Raw genomic sequence first — 19867 nt, forward strand, 5'->3', positions numbered from 1 at the left:
GCAAATGTACATGACCAGAAAACTCGACATCTTGGGATTTTGGTACACATTGTAAATTCTTACATAGACTGCTTCATACAAAGTGCAGAAAACAGTTGTGACAAATGAGATTTCAAATCAATTTGGAAAAAGTAACACACCTGTTTGATACATAATGTAGTGTTTAAAAAAAAAAAAAACATGCACACAAAACATACACAATTTTACAGTCAGAACCATCTACAGAACCAGAACTGGGACCCAGACCAAAAAAGGAGGGGAATTATTAAGAGGGTTTATAGCAGTGATTTTCATTCCTGGCCACAGGTGCTGCTGGTTTTTGTTTTTACCTTAATATGAGAAACCAAATCAGACCCAAGAACTGAGGGAGTTATCGAGTCAACTGCTTTAACTGAGCAATTTAGTGCCTGCGGCCCACCAGGACCAGGAATGAAGATCACTGTTTTATAGCATGCTCCCTGTAGCCCTTTCCCATACACCCGTCTGTCTGCAAACAATATTTCCAGTTCCTGAGTGACTGAAAGGGAACGTTGAAATTATATATAAATCCACTTAATAATAATTGTATCTACAGTTGCATATTACACATGCTAAGGCACTTTGCACTTGAGGTAAATACTGATGTCTGGACATTATCATCATTGGACCATCTAACTCAGGAGAGTGCACTTCCTTCTGAGGATGCGGACTTGTGCCCTCTAGATAAAGCATATTGTGCCAGTACACTCACCCACCCATTCATAACCCAAGTTATGACTCTGTATACTAGAAACTTTCATTAACTTTATTTCTGAGAGTCAAAGCTATCAAGACCTTTCAACTTTAATGCCAACTTGAAAATCTTGATCAGTAAACATTGGTCCTTCCCAACTGACATAAAGAACTAGAACTGACTTAAGTGCCACATATTTGAGCTGGAAATCCTGTTGCATTGTGGGACTGTGGAGCTCTGTATTTAATCATTCCAGTGGAGCAGCAGATATGCACAGGTTATTCAAGGCACACACCACCTTAACTATCTTATCGAAGGTGGTCATGTTAGCGCTGTGGTCCTTTGCAGTGAAGGGACTCTCCACCGGGCCAGTCAATATGGCGTATCTCTGCTTCACCGTTGAAATCACTCGTTCCACATGCCTTCGCACCCACATTCGCTCCAAGCTGGCATCAGCCAGTGGGTCCTCTTCAGGCACCCCACAGTCACCCTCACCGATGCCTGTGATATTTAGGCAGGCCCCCCGTGCCATGACCGACTCGCCGACGTCGAATGTCCGGTCAGCCAGCACCACATCGCCCGCGAGCAGCTTGTTCAAGAAGCCGCAGCCCTCCGCCAGGTCCCTGTCGCTGATGTTACCCGGCGACCCTTTGGAAACGAAAGTCACCACGCCTTGCGGCGCGACTCCGATCAGGTATTTCAGCGTGTTGCTTCCACAGCGCTGGATGTTTGCGTCTGACCAGTCCGTTTTCTCCAGGGCCACTCTGAAGCAGTCTATTATCACCGCACAGTCTGGGTATGACGACCTAAACGCGGACGGGAGGTTCTTCCGGAGCTCCTCCCTCGAGGGCCAGAAAACCGTAGTCGGTACCAGCGTCGTGGACATTATGTTGACCACACTGTGGACGGTCTTGGTCACTGTACTGACCTTGACCCCAAACCTATAGGCCAGGTCCTGGTTCTTCAAGTCCAACCTGAGCCTCATTAGGGTCAAGAGGAGCTGCTGGAACTTTGAGAGCTTTGCGGTCTTTTCTCCCTTCATGTGCGGCGAAAGCAGCCACATGACCGTCTCAAACACAAAGTAGTTAGGAAGGCCGGTGTAAAACCTCACTTTCGCCGGGTCATTTCTGAGGGAGGCTTCCGTGAGAGACATCTTCTCCACGGATTCTCTGAGGGCCTGGTTCTCCTTCTTCAGGGCTCTGAGCTCCTCTTCGTAGTTCACGGTGTCGGATGCGTCCACATCGCTGCTGGAGTGAGCCCTGCTGTCGCTGGGCGGTTCTGAGCTACAGCTGCTCAGGGACGACATGGTTTCTGCCTTGTCCTGGTCCTGGTCCTGGTCCGGGTCCGGGTCAACCACCTGCCCCTGAAGGTACAGCAATGCGGTGGCTGCCTCCACTTGCGCTTGCTGTTTGTCGGAGCATTCGAAGGCACTCATTTGCTTTGTCTCCTGAGACAGTGAAACTTCACTGAACACAGATGGGACATAGTCTGGTGACCGAGGGTTCTTCACCTGTTTACCTGCGAAAGGAATGAGAATGAGAAATTACAACTCACGTCATTAACAGCAGCATTCCAAAACAAGACCATCGCCACAGCTTTATGGTTTCATTTCCACATCAGTTTTAAGCATAAAGGATCACTACACACAATTAACAATACTGCAGGACATTCACATTTACTTGGCTCATATTACATCAACACACTGTGGATAGGAACTAAGTATATTGTATTATTCTAGGTAGTGTGGCTACATAGGCTATGCAAAAATGTCGGGTAAGTGATGACAGTATCAGATGTGCGTCTGCAGCCCTTACATAAACATGTGAATGAGAAGAATAGCAAACTACCTGAGATGAAGTGCGTGCTGCACAGCCGACTGCCATCGTTTGGCAGCCACCCTTCTCGGTTTATAGCTGCAATCCACCGTTGTTTTCTTTCAGGGTCACGTGGAAAACGGTAAAAAGACAGTGTGGTTCCTGGCGTTCTCCTGTTTCGACAGCCTACCACCACACAGGTGTGAACCATGTTGATAGTCACAAAGTCTGTGCACCGGTGGCTTCGCTTCTGGCTCGCAATTCATAGCCTGACTCCCAAAATGGCGGTACAAAAGCGAAGAGCGAGTTTCTCTAGATTGCTCTTCTCGGCTTGTACTTCCAGTGTTCTGATTGGCTGTGTCTCAGCCCACACACCCCTCTTACCAACGCTGTCTGACCTGGAACCAGAAACAGGCATTCTCGGCTGTTTGGAGTGTCGGTTGTGATCAGATTTAAAAGTTTTTTCAGTGGTAATCCCTCCGTCAAACTAATGGCTGTGGAATCAAGAGTCACCCAAGAAGAAATTAAAAAGGAACCAGAAAATACAATCGACAGAGAAAAGGTTGGAAAACGAACACATTTTACATGAGTGAAAATACCACATGGTTGATTTACTGTTTGTTCCTTGCTCACATTGTTTGCATAATAATATAAGCGATTTGGACGCTTTAAACATAGAGCTAGCTATATTTTAGCACTGTTAGCCATCTCATTAGCTGAATATTAAGCAACACATTGCATTTTGTTGTCTGTACAGACTTGTCCTCTGTTGTTGCGAGTGTTTACCACGAACACTGGCAGACATCACAGATGGGACGAGTTTGCCAGGGGGAACGTCCCGTCCAGCGAGCTCCAGATCTACACCTGGTAACCCACTCAAACTTACTCATTTGTATAGCACCTTTCAAACACAGGGCAGCTAAAAATGCTTCACGGTAGACAAAACCGTGAAAGCCTAATGCAACGTACAAAAAACAGCAATACAGTATAAATGTACGTATTTTCAGGCACGCGAGCTATATCTACAAGCAAATGGACACTGGTGATAATCTTGTGTCCTGTCTCTAGGCGCCATACGGTTTGCTTTGCGTGATGATTAGTTGTATTACTTGGAATTGGTCGAGTAACTAGCGACCTGAGAGCTACAACTGCATGTAGGCTACCATTATCAAAATGCTAATTTGCGGAGTTAGCTGAAAAACTGCACCAAGTAAAAACCCAGAACAGCTTTTTACTTAAGTACATGTTCCAGATTTTTGAGGGTTCTGGGTTTTACACAGTGCAGTTATCCAGCAAACACCGAAATCCTGCTTTGTGATACAGGCCCCAGGTGGGACCAAAACAAATTGTGCAGGCTTGGACATCCCATTTGACATCGTTTAATTCCATTTTTCTGTGGAATGAAACTCTTCTAAATCTCGTACCACTCTGCATGCTGACACAGGATGGATGCTACCCTGAAGGAACTGACCAGCCTCGTGAAAGAGGTCTACCCAGACGCTCGAAAGAAGGGTACCAATCTTGGGTTTGCCATAGTCTATCCTGACCCAAAAAGGCAAGGCTACAGGTAAGGTTTTTTCCATATAAATACAGTCAAGGTATGCTCTTGTACACACAAAAAGCAATGCAATCCAGCCACAAAATATAATAAAACCAAGCCCTTGCATTTTATTTTAATTGCATGTACAATAGTTCTGTTAAATTCACGCATGTTATAATTTATATTAGATGGCTATCTTAATGTTATTAAGGCAAATAAGTGGACCTTTTCAATTTCAAGTTTTCCCCTCAATTATCATTTTTTTATATCAACGTCTCACTTTTATGGTTCAGGGTGAAAGAAATTGGCAGCACGGTGTCGGGCCGGAAAGGAACAGACGATCTAATGACGCTGCAATCCCAGAGCTTTAAGATCGGAGACTACCTGGACGTCACCATAACGCCACCCAACAGAGGGCCTCCCTTCCCTGGCCGTATGAGGCCCTACTGACAGCCTTTACCCCCACAAACACAAACACACACACACACACACACACACACACACACACACACACACACACACACACACACACACACACACACACACACACACACACGATGCTCAGATATTTTACTTTTTATATTTGTGTGCCAGAACTCATTTTCTGCCAACTCGGACAGAAAAACTACTTTACATTAAAGTTTTTGTTTTTATCCAAGCGTATGAATGATTTGTTGATCTTGCCTATTCACTGTGAACCTCTACGACCCTCTTCTGACCTCATTTCATTTCTCCTCTGGCCTTGGACATTGCCATCCTGTTCAGTTACTGCACACACCCAACCAACTAACTCCTTGACCCATTAGGCTGTTGTTCAACACATGGCACCACTGCAGTTTAGATTTCAAATGTTCCAGCAACTTCTACCCAGGGTTTGGCAGTCTGTTTAACTAGCTCAGGGGTCTGCAACCGTGGTCCTGGGGGCAGTTCCACAACACACGATTAGAGTTAGCTGGGTAACTGCACAAATTTAAACCTGGAACAGCTCTTTTTACTTCAGTCCATGTTCCAGATTTGGGTGGGGTCCAGGTTTTACTTGGTGCAGTTATCTGGCTAACTCCATAATCCTGCTTTGTGGAGCACACCCTTAAAGAGCTTTATATTACATTATTGGCATTTGGCAGACGCTCTTATCCAGAGCAACGTACAGTTGATTAGACTAAGCAGGAGACGATCCTCCCCTGGAGCAATGCAGGGTTAAGGGCCTTGCTCAAGGGCCCAACGGCTGTGCGGATCTTATTGTGGCTACTCCAGGATTAGAACCACCAACCTTGCGTGTCCCAGTCCTTTACCTTAACCACACTACAGGCCACCCTAGAGCTCTGCTGGTTCTCCTTGTTACTTTGCACTTTGAGCAGTTGCTTGCACTCAACTCACTTAACCTGGTTACATGGGTTGATATGGGTGCTTTAAGGTGAAAGCAAAAACCAGCAGAGCTTGTGGCTCTCCAGGACCAGGTTTGCAGAGCATTCAAAGCGTTGTATCAATAACTGCTCATGTATCCAAGGTTAATTTTATTTACAACAAAACCAGTTCCAACCAATTACTTTAATTAGTTACTTTTCTGACAGCTCTATATATTACACGGGTTCACTCCTGTACTGGATCATAGTGAAAGCTTTAGGATACACCTGCAGTCTGTGACTAACTGGTGCTTATATAAATGACCAAGATGCAGTATGATTGAGATAATTAAATAAGAGCAGAAGTTGCCACAAAATCCTTGCTGTGCACCCGATTTATACACAGGAGAGGGTCTGCAGTTGAAATGAACACACGCAGCTCTTCAGTGGGGCGTGAGGACTCTGTACAAAGCCGCGTGGCCCTCTCCTTGCACGTGCTCCAGTCTCTTCAGCTCGGTGAGGCACAGGAAGTACACGGGGGTCTTAATCCCCACCCCGGTGATGCACTTCAGATCGTCCATCAGGAACCCAGGCGAGTCCGTGTCCTCCCCTGCAGCCAGGTGGGAGAGACAAGGGAGACGTACCATTCTCATCAACCACACCCAAACTAGCCAAGGTCCCAGGTGGGAATGCATCATCTTAAAAAAATCTGGGCCCTGTCCGAAACTGGTTACTTGCCTACTATTGCAGAAGGAAATTTAGTACACTGGATTACTCTATTACTGGATATGGACACTGGATTAGAAACTTAAGTAGGTGAAAGGTTTCTCAAAGTCAGGGGTGTCAAACTCCAGTCCTGGAGGGCTGCAGTGTCTGCAGGTGTTTGTGGTTTGCCTTTCCATCATTACATTACGTGGCATTTAGCAGACGCTCTTATCCAGAGCGACGTACAACAAAGTGCAAATCAATCACAAGAACAAGTGCAAAAGTACTGACCTGAGAGGACAGTACAGTTCCGAGTCCTAGTGTAAACATACAGAAATTCAGAACCCTTGAAGAGTACAATCAGCTTTCAAACTAGCATACCACTGTTGGCAGCTAGAAAAGAAATTAAGGCCTTGAGAACAAGGTGTGTTGACTTTTTAGCCAGTGAAATCATTATGAAAGATTATGTATAATCTGATTTTAAGTACACTACATTGAGAAAAGATTTCACCTACTCCAGTGTACTGATGGTGTGCATTCAGGAAGACATTGCACAGTAACAAGTAGGCAGGAGGTTTAGTACAGTATATATTTTGAGGACATGGTTTTTCGGAGGCCATTTCAGACATGGCTCTGGAAGTTGATCTTCACTCCTGGTCCTGGAGACCCGCAGGGTGCTGGTTTCTGTTTCTTAATATGAGCAACAAATTCAGACCCAAGAAACCATGTGAGGCGAGTTATCTGCATAATGGACCTCTCCAGGACCAGAAATAGAGATCACTGTTCTAAGGCAGGAGAAGACCATCTCAGAGCAGCATGGTGGATAGACCACTGTTCTAAGGCAGAAGAAAGAAGACTCAGGGCAACATGGTGGACAAAGTCATGTGACACTTACGGCTGTGGTCGCCGTCCAGGGCCTCGTTGATCTTCTGAATGGCCTGGTTGAGGCTGGCCAGGGACATCTGCCTCAGGAATCCAGGTAAGCTCAGGAACTCGCTTTCTGACACCAGGGCCACGCCTTGAGGTCTGCAGGAGAGGGCAGCACCAGACAAAGACGGGCACATGATTTTCAGAGCCACCTAAAATTGAGAAAGATTTTTTCTTCCCCTAAAATATATATTTTCTTTTCGCAGAAGACTGGAATCAACAAAATCCAAAGGTTGTTTTCACATAGGGCCAGCTTCATGGACAGATTAAGCCTAGTCGTAGACTAAATTTAATTCTGAATGGAGATTCTCAACACAAAACTCAATTTTGTCTAGGGCTACACTTCATATCTGTGTGTGTGAAACCAGCTCATTATCGAAAAATAGTAGTAAAAAATTTATACACATTTCATTTTATTATTATGAAAACAACAAGGCATTTTTTTGCATCACATTTTCAGAGAGCAAGCTAAAACACTCAATTAGTATTAACATTCTGAAGTAACAACGGGCGACATGGCTCAGGCAGTAAGAGCAGTCGTCTGGCAGTCGGAGGGTTGCCGGTTCGATCCCCCGCCCGGGCTGTGTTGAAGTGTCCCTGAGCAAGACACCTAACCCCAAAATTCTCCTGACGAGCTGGTACCTTGCATGGCAGCCAATCGCTATCGGTGTGCGAGTGTGTGTATGAATGGGTGAATGAGAAGCATCAATTGTACAGCGCTTTGGACAAAGGCGTTATGTAAATGCCAACCATTTACCATTTAACACATTCTTAGACCTGCATTTCAATCACTCCTTGAAATTTTAAGGAACAAAAGTTTAATATTTTACCTACTTATTAGTAAAGTCTCACCATCATATGATATACATCATATTTTATTACTTGATTACAGAGAAATGTATCTTGCATCTTCAAGATGCATCTTTCACTGCAATAATACCTGCTAATCATAAGTGGTGTTTAGTCTGAGCCTCGTTATCTGCGCTAACCTACCGGTTTTCTTTTCCCACAGCGTGTGGCATTGTCGCGGCTGCTTTGGGGCTGGGTTGGGCTGCAGGTTTTGGCTTTGAACAAACGTCAGTGGAGGGTTTTGCATTGCGCTGAGACAGGAGCTGCAAACCACAACAGGCAAATGAGAACCCCCCCAGTACACAGAGAAATGAGAACAGGTAAACAGGCCCAGGTAAAGCCACCAGATGCCAGGCAAATGCTGAAGAATCATCAGCACGCCTCATACATCACATCAGGCATACAAAGAAAGCCTATATGCGAATCAACACTCCTCTTAAGCCCAATATGAAGTGGCTTCACCCAAATCACAAGGGGTTGAGAAAATAGAGAAAGTTCAGAAAATGTAGTTGTTTTAATAGGGGCTCTAAACAATAATATAGCAGTCATTTTGATTGGTTGAAAGGGTATAAGGTAAAGAGTGCCATATGGCTCTCTTGGGATTGAAAGATTTAAGGCGAGTCCAGTGGAATATAACCGCTCAAGTGAGCTCAGGTGACCTACTCTGAAGATGTCCTGAGTGACAGAGCTGATATCAGGCATCTCAGGTGTGCTGGGCTCGTAGACGTAGTCTGTTCTGGAAGGGGGCGTGGCCAGTGAGTAAGGGTTATGGGTCTCTGGGACAGGAAGCTGGTGACTCGGCTGCTCTCCCAGTTCCTTCCTCTCAGGTATCCCATGAGCCTCTGTGGTCCTCTAGTTTTATTACAGCAGAGGAAAAAAGGCACTTTTTTTTTTTTTTTTTTTAATACAGTAAATACACGATTTAGGGCCGTTTCACAGACACAGATCCAGTCTAGGACTAGGCTTAATCTGGGTCTGTATGACTGCCTGATAATCTCCGCTAAATACATAGAGTCAAGTTCAAAATGATCCCAGACAAAGCCAGTAATAAAATAAAAACCAGAAAAGAAACCTTTTCAATATTACAAATAAAGCCTGTAAAGTTCTGGTATTGCACGCACATTTAACCTCATACCTGAACATACACAAAATCATGAAACATTTATATAATCACATATTAAATATAAGGGTCATTGGCCATTGAAAAACACATTCACTATTGAGGGGAATTTAGCTTTATGTCTGCCATTACCATAATCTGGTGTGGTGACAGTTTGTGACTATATGGGGGGAGTGATGATTCTGGCAGGTTCATGCAGGGGTGTAGCCAGGAATTCAGGGGCCCCCTGAAAGAATATTGCTCTGGGGCCCCCCCCCTTCTTAATCCAACTGGAATTTGTGTGAACCCTCTCCAGCTGTGGGCCCCTCCCAAGCAGAGGGCCCATAGAATCGTCACCACCTTTCACCCCACTAGTGACGGCCCTAGCTACATCCTTAGAGAAGAACTGCAGATTTCTGGGTTGCTCTGGGCTGGTGTGTCTGGAGCAATAAATGCTTAAACAGCATTCATGACCATTTGAACACATTATCTCGATTGAACTTGAACCAATTGTGTTATTCTATTACCATACAAGTAATTAAACAACCATCTCAACTTACAAAGGGGAACTTTGTTCCCAGAAAAGTCTCCAGACAGGGCATCTCTGGCGTGCGCTCGTCGGGCTGTGGGGGTATGACTGGCAGGCTGGGAGCGTCAAACGTCCAGCCACCGCCAAGGACCGGGCCCCTATTGGACGAGGAGTGATCCAGGGGGCGGGGCTTCTGTTCCAGAACAGCGGACGCAACGCTGTGGTCTCCCTGGTTTGGCTTCACCGTCTAGGACAAAGAAGCAGTCTCCATTTCATGTTATACCCAAATGTTCAAAAGTGAAGACTCCAAGTATGTTAGTAAAACTTTTTTGTTTTTTGGTTATCAGCTTGAAAAAAATTAAACAAAAGAAATAAAAACCAGGGCACATTTCTCACGCGTGCGCGCGCGCACACACTCCTACACACCCACACAGACTGTGCCCACACTAGCAAGCCGATGGGAGTTTCGGTGCATTTGGCTCACAGCAAAGAGTTTTTGGACGTATGGGGTCTCAAACACAGGAATCTCTGGCGTGGAGGGGTGGCCTGTTGGATGGAGGGAGGCCCAAGAGTCCCCATCTTTGTTCAGGGGGGTTGTAAAGGGCGCAGGTGCCTTCATCTTAAACCCAGGGGTCACAAGCACAGGCTCCGGGGAGGCCAGGTGCCCTACACAGATAAAGAATAGCCAAAACGAAATATATACCTTTATAAGCTTCAGTAAATGAGTGAATATAATACACCTAGAAGCCTCAAATATGTTAACCCCTTATGGGCGGATGCAACCTGTGCGTTACATCTCTCTTAACAGACAGATGCGACGCCAGCATTGTATTTGATCATATGACCGTTTTTCAAGAGTGAACTGGATGAGTTATTGGAAAGGGTTGTTGAAATCGAGGCTCTGTTACATTGATGTGCTTCTGGAATGTGTTTCAGTTTTGGGAATTTGTTACACAGAAGTGTGTATGATGAATGAGAGCATGTGAAATGAGTGAAATGGAAATGGGTGAGACTGATAGTATTATAAATAAAGTGTGCCACAGAATGACTGTTTTAGTGGATGAAGCGTTACGATTGGAAGATAAGCAAATGTGTGTTTGTGTGTGTGTGGTGGGGGGGTGTTGCTCACCACTGGTATCCGGGCTGCTGGTGGCAGAAGTTGGTGCTGGATTATTCTTGCTGTGATTGGCTCTCGGGAACATTTCCAGATCATCACCACTGTCTGCCGTCCTGTTAAAACAGTTTCTCTTGCTTTCATTTCACTCAGTTATTCTTTTTTAATAACCTTCGGGATCATTAAGTTGTTGGATGTAGACCCACCCTTTAATGACCACAGGCCATAGGACATCGATTTAATACGACGTCCAAAAGACTGGTTTTAAAAAAACGTATACATCACTTATACATCGCTCAGTCAGTTCAGGTCCCAGATTAAATTTCACTCAACCCACTATTCAGATTAGTACCACTATTGTCACCAAGATATTTGCTGTGTTAAGCCAATTCAATACAAAGAACAACTGTGACTGGATAATATTAAAGTGCCCACTTTGCAATGAAAATGACAACAAACTGAGCTGAGCTCTAGTAGCAAAGATAACTGTGCTCAATGCTGCTAAGCCCATATTGTGGCATTGCAAGCACAGCTTGAAGAAGCTGATCCAGGTGGACTCAGTGCAGTTATCTAGCAAACTCAATAACCCTGACGGGGCGGAGGACAGGGCAGTGAACAGCTTACCTGGAAGACCTAGCGGAGTCCTTCCGGATCAGGTCCATGGTGAAGTCGTTGTTGAGACACATGGTGTGCTCTGTGATCCCAAAGTCCTCCAGGCGCGGGGTGAGGGCCTCCTCGTCCATCCGCAGGGCGCATTTGGGTGTTTTGGGCAGAGCTGGCTCTAATGCTGCACTCGTCAGCCGGGGTGCCTCAGGGGCCTCTCCTAGGGTTATCGGCAGTTTCCCCAAGGCCTTCATGATGCTGAGCTCCGACAGGCCGAAATCAGAGAGTCGAGGGGTGCGCATGGGGTCGCTGCAGTCAGGGGGCGGAATCTTGGCAGGGGTAACACAGGGGGGTTGTTCCTCTGCTTCATCACATTTCACTCGTTTCTCCTCATCCCCCTCTTCCTCCTCTTCCTCGACCCCAGTACCAACCTCCTCTGCTTCTTGGCTTTTCAGTTCTAAGTGAAATGAGAGACCAGTAAGGGTGTATGGCAGGTATACCATCGCATGTCAGAACCCAGTTAATGACAGTACAGCCAATATTATTCTTACTTGTGAACGAGACTTACCATCATGCAATTGATCTGCCCATAATTGCCTTTTTACATTTCCAGTTTCCAGTCTTATTTCACCAAGATCTAGACCAGGGGCGCCCAACCGTGAGGGCTGTGAGTATGCAGGTTCTCATTCCACCCATCACTACCCCTGCTGATTTTGCTAATTTGTTCTCTCCTCTCTGGTTAAAGTTGTAGTGATTGGTTGGTGAAAACCTGCATACTCTCAGGCACATGATTGGGCACCCCTGGTCTAAACATTTTAAAGCATGTCACCTTCATTGAACTTGAGACTGAAGTACAGAAATTTATTTGCATGTTTTTTTTTTTTTTTAATACCACAGGGAAATACAAGGAGTACAAGGAAGGGAAGGCATCAGTCTTTTTCCTTCTATGGCTGCTAGGTATGGTCTATTACAGAAACATCCAAACTCTGGAATCCTATCTTACACTTGTCCCATCTTAACTTTGGACTTAAGATAGGATGTTGTAAGACAGGCCCAGCTCTCAATGGTAAATGTGGAATAAATGTTAGGTAAAAATGAGATTCTTTGGAGATAAGTTATTTGCAAAAGACCATAGATATAAATGTGCCTGTGCACAGGAAAGAAGAGACATACCCACCTGAGTGTTTCTGAGTGGGTGTGGGTGCCTTGTAACCATATTTCTCATAGTGTTTCTTCAGCCTCTGGATATCCTCTGTGGTCCTCTGCTTGAGCACCAGAAACATCTGCATTCGTTTTCTCATCTCCTTTCCCTCCACTTCGAACCGTGCCAGCCCACCCTGGACCTCCCTCTGAGGACGGATACAAACACGACTGCAAAACCTTCTGGAGAGACAGCGCTACCCTATTTAGGGCAGAACACTTGTTGAAAACATAATGTTCAGACCATGTACCAGTGAACTTACCCGCAGGTCTCTGACTTCTGTCTTCAACTCATGTAAAACTCTTACTGCCCCTTCAGTGCTGCTGTCTGAAGTAAGAAATAATAATTTTAAAAAATAGGCAAACGATATTACAATAAAGCTGTCACATTGACATATCTTCGTCGAAACATTAGTGATGAAATGAATATCTGATCTGCAGTAAAGGAGTCGTACAAAAGTTTGAGGAATGAGGAGCGCACCGCTGGTTTGACAATATAAAGGGTAGCCTTCTACATGACGAGATGGAAGGGTGAAAACTACTGAACTAATGACAACTAGTTAAGGTTAGTTCCATTACCATCGGCAGTATTCTGGTGCGCCTGTTGAAGTTTCGCCGTTTCGGTCTCCAGGAACACTGCTAGATTTCGGAGCTTTCCGAAGAAACATGCTGATGATGTAGCCATTCTGGGTAACAACGACATAAACAATTGGCTACATGTGCATGCTGTGTTGAGTCGGTATGATCAAGACTGATAAGATAACGTGATGCAAAAAAAAATGAACAATTACCCTAACGTTGCAATAGCAAAGGAAACTTTGTGATTCTGCTATATAGAGCAGCTATTCATATTTAGTGGTTAATACATATACAAGACAACCTTGCTAACGAGTTTAGTAGAGTGTAACTATTTACATTATAGCTACATATCGATATCCGTCATAAAGGTTAGCTAACAAGGTTAGCCTGTTATTCCGCGCACCTTGGTCGTTACCTAGCTAACATTAGCTGGAGTTATCCGTAATACGCCTTTACCATTCAGCATGCATTGCAACTTAACGGTAGCAAATAAAACCGTTCACTTCACAAAAAAACATATATATTTTTCCAGCTAATTGCGAAGGTAGATTTGTTCCATACCTTACCCTGCTTTCATTCGGACACAAAAAAAAACACTGACAGAAAACTTTCGAAATTTGCGCCACTTCTTCTTCACAGATTCATTTAGTGGTTATACCACCACATTGGGGTGCATTACCGCCACCATCTGGCCTGGAGTGTGGTTTGATATGGGTGTTACTGCCTACGCTCTAGTGCGTGAGTTCAGAGTTTTACTGTAATTGTTAAATTATTTTAGACAGCCCTGTACTATGCTTAAGCATTGATCACCTGGATTCCTTCGGAGAATATCACCTTTTTTATTATTTACTTCAGTCCAGGTTCTGGGTTTTAGTCAATGCAGTTATCCAAGTTAACTCAGTAACCCTGTTTTGTGATACAGGCACCAGCTCTGACATCATTAACTCCCTCTCTCTCTTTTTCCCCCCTACAGTTCAAAATAGCATGTTCAACTGACTCCCTAACCTGACAATAATCACATGAACCTGTTGCATGTTTTCCAACGTGAAACCTGTAAAACCGTTTAATAAACTATGTTGTAATCGAATTATTGTATGTGATCTCCCTGGATCTAATTCTAATCTAATTCTCACAGTGATTCTGCTACATCATTATTGCTTTCCTCCAAAATAAATATTTTGTTTATTTTTTACTCTTCTATTTCTGACTCTGAAATATCAGCTCATACGTCACTGAAATTAATTTTATGATAAGTGCTATGGATAGGTATACCTTTTCATTAATACAAACAAAAACACATGACACCACTTACTATCTGTCTCAGAAAGTGACGGAAGTGCAAGGTAAGCTTTATTTCATAACGGTAGCGTATTTTATGCAATTCCATATAACACCACTAGAGGGTACTGCCAGCCTTATTGCCTCCATGCCTGCTTATTTCTTGACATGAACATGAATTCAGATTAGAATTTGGCCACAACTTTCAAATTCAATAATTTATTAGATTTATACTGCTGTATTCTATTCTATGCAGTGAATGATTTCATGAATTATTTTAGGGTACAGACGTATTTAGGTTTACCAACCATCTTGCACAGACCCAATCAAGCACTTTCCCAAGGCACTTTCTGCAATCTGTAATCATTTACATTTACATTTTAGTCATTTGGCAGACGCTTTTAATCCAAAGCAATTTACAAGTGCATAGGTTCTTCCACAAGTTAAAGCAACACATCCATAACTAGTAAAATACACATGAAGTGCTGTTCTAAACATACAGTCATCATAAGTGCAATTCAATTCAATTTTTTTTTTTTTTGGTTAGACAAGAGAGATAGGGATATCGGAAAGGGGAGGGGGGGGGGGATCAGGAGGTAGGACTAAGGTACAGTTTGAAAAGGTGCGTTTTTAGTCTGCGTCAAAATAGGGCTGTCAAAATTCAAAATTCTGCTGTCCTGACAGTGGTAGGTGAGTCATTCCACCACTGAGGAACCAGAACGGAAAACAGGCGTGAACGTGCAGTTCGACCGCCAGGTGCTCGTAGTGAGGGAACCATAGGAGATGACGGATACGGCGTATATTGTAGATCAGATTTCTACATTTTGAGTATTGCTTTTCTTTCTATGGGGAAAAAACATTCAAATGAACCAAAATAATTGTGTATTAATTGTAGAAAGGGCCAGGCGGTGGGAGAGCTCCATTTCTATTTAAAGTGATTAACTAGGCCAGGGATCATGAAGTCACTATCCTCAAAGGCCAAGAACTGCTGGTTTTCAACCCTCCCTTTAGGTGGGAGTCAGGTGTGAAGACAGTCTAGCAAATCAGGAGCGCTAATTGTTCTGTTAATTACCCTGGAGGAATGAAAACCAGGGCTGGATTTGTATTCAAGGTCCAGATTTTGTTATCCCTGACCTAGGGCAGGACTGCCCAATCCTGTTCCTGGAGATCTACTGACCAGTAGATGTTCACACCAACCCTTACAAAGTGCACCTCACTCAACAGCAAGAAATCTTGTTGAGCTGCTAAATAGTAGAATCAGCGGTGCCAAATGCCAAATGAAAACCAACAGGATTGCAGATTTCTGGGAACAGGGTTGGGCTGCACAGCCCCAGGTGAATTAAAGTTGGTACAAAGTGTGCAGGGTGCAACCAATCAGATGTAGATTAATTATTTGGACGGACATGGCGGCCACCGTAGCAAACGTCTTTGCGTTGTCCTTGAAATACAATCGAGATCTAATGGACTGTGTCTTTAAAAAAATAATAATAATTTGGCACCCAACGTGGGGCTGTTTATATCCACCCCAATCTGGAATCTTCAATTTCCTTCCCAACCACGTAGGATTGTCTTTTTAAATAAAGAAATATCGTGAAATTTCGCTTTACATATTTGGTTCACTTGGGAAATGTAGTGTAAATTTACAGCTGTTCCTTGGAATTAAAATGACTTAAAACTACAGATCCCAGAATGCATAGTGTAACGTCAGGCTAAGCACGTCGGATATTTAGATAAGGTTATGTAAGGAAGGGCACATCAGAGCAACCTGCAAACGTAGAAGCTGAGGTATGAGTTTCATTATGATTATTACAGTGAGCATTTATGATCTGTAGTATTATTTTGTGCTCTCATCTCTGAATTAATTATGAATTGTTTTGCTGAGACAGGCTGATAGCCGAGTAAGAATTAATTTGATTCAGCACGTGTAACTTACCAACCGGCTCATGTATCTAACCGGGAAGCAGAATAGAGAGCATTCGTTGTAAACGAATTAAAATTGTTACCTTTGTAACACAGGTTAAATATATTGATAAATGATAGAATAAACCTAGTCCTTTATTAATATTTAATCTTATCGGGGTACGTTACATTTGCTTGGTAAGTAGCTATAGCTAACGTTGGTCATCTAACGTGAACAGTTACTCTGCCAAGTTTCTATCCTGTCAAACGGGAAGTTCCTAGTATTAGCTTTCTTACGTTAATTTATTTTGCCAAAGCTAACCAGTTATGCAAGACATGTTGCGCACATACGCAGAGCGCTTTGCATCATATTATATTTTGATACTGTGGAAGCTAGCTAGCAGCTCGCTATAGCGACCTTACAAATAAGTTCAGTTTCCATATAGACCTCCTGAGTAAATTTGATTGTGTTGGGGGTGTTTCAATAATGCAAACGGTTATGTTACTTTCCAAGGTTACCCAAGCCTGAAAATGTCCGCAATGGCAGCCGCTAGTTGTGATGGTACCCCTGCCCTGGAGACTACTGAGGAGAAGAAACCCCTCAAACCGTGCTGTGCGTGTCCTGAGACCAAGAAGGCCAGGGATGCTTGGTATGCAAACTGGGTTTTCGTAAACATACTTGGTTTAGTCCACGGAGATTATCGTAAAGAAAATGTAATAACAGTTATGTCATTTGTCATAAATATAAGTGCCATATAAGTACCGGTAACGTTGTGTGTAGCTTGCTAGCTTAAATTTGAACTGTGTTCCTTTCTCAGCATTATAGAAAAAGGCGAAGAAAGCTGCACCGACCTAATCGAGGCGCACAAGGACTGTATGAGGGCGCTTGGATTTAAGATCTAATTTGATCATGCCTGGTTTGTGAGAATGAAATGCGTGGTAAGTGTATCGGTGTCACTTGCGAAATGCCCTTGCTCAAGAAGGCGCTGCGATGTCACCTCTGTGTGAAGCATACTGTTTGTGAACATGTGCTCTTACTGTAGCGTGGCTGAATTTGAATTAAACTTTTGAATTATTCAAAGTATGTTTCTTGATCATTATGTCATTGAATTACTTAAGTTTACATTGTGTCAATTGTCTTTCTGATTTCATGGCAGTTGCTCTCTCAGCATTGCCATGAAAAGTGCAGACTTTCAAAATCCCAAGACACTTAAGCAAACTGTACTAGATATGCATTCATCCCGACGATGCTATATGTTATATGGTTGCACACAACTTGTACTCCCCATAAAGCCATTTTTGTACCCCATAGCAGTGGTACTCTGGAGGTACTCTAAGCTCAGTCATTGCGCTCTGCTGCATTTGATCCTAGACAAAGGGGTGACGAGCCACGATGACTGCATAAACACAAAGGGCCTGATGGGTTTTCTGTGCTATGTGCTGAATACATAAGCCTGAGCTCATGTGAGCTTTACAAAAAAAAAACCCCCAAAACATTTCAATTACCTAATTTTAAATCAGTTTGGAATGATAAATAATTGTGGTGAGTTGTGGTCTGGCCTTGTCATTATCTGACCATAGACCGAGGTGCGCAGCTGAAACCCCCTTGCCAGATTTCCTTTTGAGTAGTGTCTTTCAGAACATTCCCTCCCTTGCAACTGAATTGGATCTAGCTGCAGGAAGGCAGATCTGTCAAAAAGACCGGCTCATCCAAAGTGATCTTATCAGTGGACGTGACTTCCCTAACACTAACCCGATGTAAATTTGTAGAATTTAACTTCAGGGACACCATATCCATGAACAGGAATTTGTGCTTTTTGGACGGACTTTCCCCTGCCTTCCTCCTTTGCACTCTTTTCAATGAGCTCAATATGTGTACCGCTAGTTCAACGAGCAGTGGCTGCTTGTGCAGGGTTGTGTATTAATGTGCGTGTCCTGTGTCTTCCCTTGCAGTGTGTTGTGGCTGACTCTGTGGCGTGTGGATCCTTCACCAGATACATATTTATAACTGAGCCTGAGTGGGAGGGTGTGTGTCACCTGGTTTTGTTCTTTTTTAAACTGATGTATTTTTCTTAATTCTTGTGTTCTCACAATTCCTTGGAAATTTCTCTACCAAAAAAAAAGATTATGTCCCTCTGATTGGAATCTATTAAATTCCTATGCAATGTGTTTTGTAGTCCTGAGTTATTTTTGGGTTATCCAGTGGGAAATGAATGAACCTTAGCCTCTTGGCTCCATGCTGTAGGCATTGTCGCACAAAACATCCTGGTGAAGAATAGACCCTTGATGTCAGAATTCCAGGATCCCATGGGCCCCTGTGGATGAAGAAGTGTAGTATTATTTACCACATGCACCCACTAGAGCGGTGGTCTGGGTCTGCTGGTTTTTGTTTTCACCTTAAGACCTTACTGCCCTTCCAGACGCTATGCATGCACTATAGTGGGATAGTCAAATCTGGCCCTGGTTTTCATTCCTCCCAAATAATTACTGAATAACTGGTCTTACTGTTTGGCCAGACTGTCTTCACATCTGACTCCCAGCTAAAGAAAGGGTGGGAAACCTGCAGTTTCTGGCCCTTGGACCATGATTTGAGGAATAGGGCACTGTTTGCACGTAACTGTCTGACCCGGGTTCTGTCACAGAACGGGTACTTCCTCTATGGCGCTTTCTTCCTGCTGGGATTTGGATGGGGGCAGCTGTGGCTTCAGCTGTGCATAAGAGCTATTTATAGAGCCACAGGCAGTCCACATCAAATGCTTGGCTAATCCAAATTCTTCCCTACTACTAGGCGCTACTACACATGGGCTGCAATTGGTCAATTAGAGAGATTTTCCGAGGAAAAATAACACATTCCTTGTAGGTTCATATTGATTTGGTATTAATGGTGGCATCAAAATTCCCAATGTCCAAATTAATTTTCTGGTAAATTTGGTATCATAGATTAATAAAATTATATTGAGGTTCATTCAGTGGGGGCAGGGGGTATTGGATGTTTTCCCAAAGTTGGGGGGTGAGGGTGTCCACCTGGTCTCCCTGGGATCTACATGCATGGCCAGAGGTAAGAGCAAGTAGGACTCTGAACAGGTAACCCACCTGTCACTGTGCTCATATGCTCATCCATTCTCCGACTTCTCTCCCCTCACAATCCATTTTGCTTAAACTTCAACTGATGAAAACATCTGTCATGGTGGTTCCCAAAAACATTTCAGCCTGTGGACCAGCAATCTGTCTGAAAGTATCAGGGACAACCATTATGACAAATGAATTGCTGATGATTGGCAACCATATTGCTCAGGAAAGACAGTGGTCCAGGGAATCACTGCACATGTATAAGAACGAGTTGTTTGTAGGAACAGAGTATGAAAAATGTCACTTTTGCCTGCTGTAATTTATTTGTGTTGAGAAATTAATATGTGGCTTCATTTGGTTTAATTGATGGGGATATCCTTGGCTTTCTCTGAATGCATTAACACTCCTGCTTGAGGGATGTTCTTTGTGTGGGTCTGTCAAGGATTAGCACACAATTTGAATAGCCTGTGCAGCATACACCATTGATTAAGGAAATCATCATCATGTTCCTCTGCTAATGATTTGGAGCCATTAACTTGATGACCCCTGTGTTGTCTGCCCTTTGGGTTCCAATTCTGTCTTCCATTCTGTAGGTGTGTATGTCCAA

At 43.7% G+C, this 19867-nt stretch overlaps 4 protein-coding genes across 5 annotated transcripts; 2 read left to right on the forward strand and 2 right to left on the reverse strand.

Annotated features, from left to right (window-relative positions):
• Nucleotides 1-33: 33 nt before the first annotated feature.
• Nucleotides 34-3226, reverse strand: LOC133116355 (uncharacterized). Its single transcript, XM_061225812.1, has 2 exons — nucleotides 2560-3226; nucleotides 34-2230 (listed from the first exon to the last, which is right to left on the reverse strand). The coding sequence occupies exons 1-2, from the start codon at nucleotides 2735-2737 to the stop codon at nucleotides 960-962; spliced, it is 1449 nt and encodes a 482-aa protein (XP_061081796.1). The 5' UTR covers nucleotides 2738-3226; the 3' UTR covers nucleotides 34-959.
• Nucleotides 2845-4719, forward strand: sap18 (Sin3A-associated protein). Its single transcript, XM_061225813.1, has 4 exons — nucleotides 2845-3088; nucleotides 3284-3393; nucleotides 3971-4093; nucleotides 4360-4719. Exons 1-4 carry the CDS (start codon nucleotides 3017-3019, stop codon nucleotides 4514-4516), a joined length of 462 nt encoding a protein of 153 aa, XP_061081797.1. The 5' UTR covers nucleotides 2845-3016; the 3' UTR covers nucleotides 4517-4719.
• A 1064-nt stretch (nucleotides 4720-5783) lies between these two features.
• On the reverse strand, nucleotides 5784-13695 carry ska3 (spindle and kinetochore associated complex subunit 3). 2 transcript variants are annotated; one of them, XM_061225814.1, is made up of 12 exons: nucleotides 13581-13695; nucleotides 13015-13121; nucleotides 12699-12763; nucleotides 12413-12584; nucleotides 11257-11692; nucleotides 10648-10748; nucleotides 10003-10184; nucleotides 9550-9765; nucleotides 8554-8742; nucleotides 8035-8153; nucleotides 7010-7140; nucleotides 5784-6019 (listed from the first exon to the last, which is right to left on the reverse strand). In XM_061225814.1, the coding sequence occupies exons 1-12, from the start codon at nucleotides 13589-13591 to the stop codon at nucleotides 5853-5855; spliced, it is 1896 nt and encodes a 631-aa protein (XP_061081798.1). In that variant the 5' UTR covers nucleotides 13592-13695; the 3' UTR covers nucleotides 5784-5852. The 2 variants fall into 2 exon arrangements, with proteins under 2 accessions (XP_061081798.1, XP_061081799.1); XM_061225815.1 differs by having other exon boundaries at nucleotides 13576-13695.
• A 2210-nt stretch (nucleotides 13696-15905) lies between these two features.
• LOC133116774 (cytochrome c oxidase copper chaperone) lies at nucleotides 15906-18360 on the forward strand. Its single transcript, XM_061226697.1, has 4 exons — nucleotides 15906-16077; nucleotides 16706-16841; nucleotides 17010-17130; nucleotides 18145-18360. The coding sequence occupies exons 2-3, from the start codon at nucleotides 16723-16725 to the stop codon at nucleotides 17092-17094; spliced, it is 204 nt and encodes a 67-aa protein (XP_061082681.1). The 5' UTR covers nucleotides 15906-16077; nucleotides 16706-16722; the 3' UTR covers nucleotides 17095-17130; nucleotides 18145-18360.
• The last annotated feature ends 1507 nt before the right edge of the window (nucleotides 18361-19867 follow it).

The sequence above is a fragment of the Conger conger genome, chromosome 17 (assembly GCF_963514075.1).
Source record: "Conger conger chromosome 17, fConCon1.1, whole genome shotgun sequence".
Lineage (NCBI taxonomy): Eukaryota > Metazoa > Chordata > Actinopteri > Anguilliformes > Congridae > Conger > Conger conger.

Excerpts from the sequence above, each read along its gene's own strand:
- LOC133116355 (XM_061225812.1), bottom strand. The coding sequence starts at position 2,737 with ATGGTTCACACCTGTGTGGTGGTAGGCTGTCGAAACAGGAGAACGCCA. Across the intron at positions 2,231-2,559 it reads CAGCACGCACTTCATCTCAG|GTAAACAGGTGAAGAACCCT; the intron begins GTAGTTTGCTAT and ends TTCCTTTCGCAG.
- LOC133116774 (XM_061226697.1), top strand. The coding sequence starts at position 16,723 with ATGTCCGCAATGGCAGCCGCTAGTTGTGATGGTACCCCTGCCCTGGAG. Across the intron at positions 16,842-17,009 it reads AAGAAGGCCAGGGATGCTTG|CATTATAGAAAAAGGCGAAG; the intron begins GTATGCAAACTG and ends TTCCTTTCTCAG.
- ska3 (XM_061225814.1), bottom strand. Across the intron at positions 8,743-9,549 it reads TGGGAACAAAGTTCCCCTTT|AGGACCACAGAGGCTCATGG; the intron begins GTAAGTTGAGAT and ends TAATAAAACTAG. Across the intron at positions 7,141-8,034 it reads GCTGTGGGAAAAGAAAACCG|ACCTCAAGGCGTGGCCCTGG; the intron begins GTAGGTTAGCGC and ends CCTCTCCTGCAG.
- sap18 (XM_061225813.1), top strand. The coding sequence starts at position 3,017 with ATGGCTGTGGAATCAAGAGTCACCCAAGAAGAAATTAAAAAGGAACCA. Across the intron at positions 3,089-3,283 it reads ATACAATCGACAGAGAAAAG|ACTTGTCCTCTGTTGTTGCG; the intron begins GTTGGAAAACGA and ends TTGTCTGTACAG. Across the intron at positions 3,394-3,970 it reads GAGCTCCAGATCTACACCTG|GATGGATGCTACCCTGAAGG; the intron begins GTAACCCACTCA and ends ATGCTGACACAG.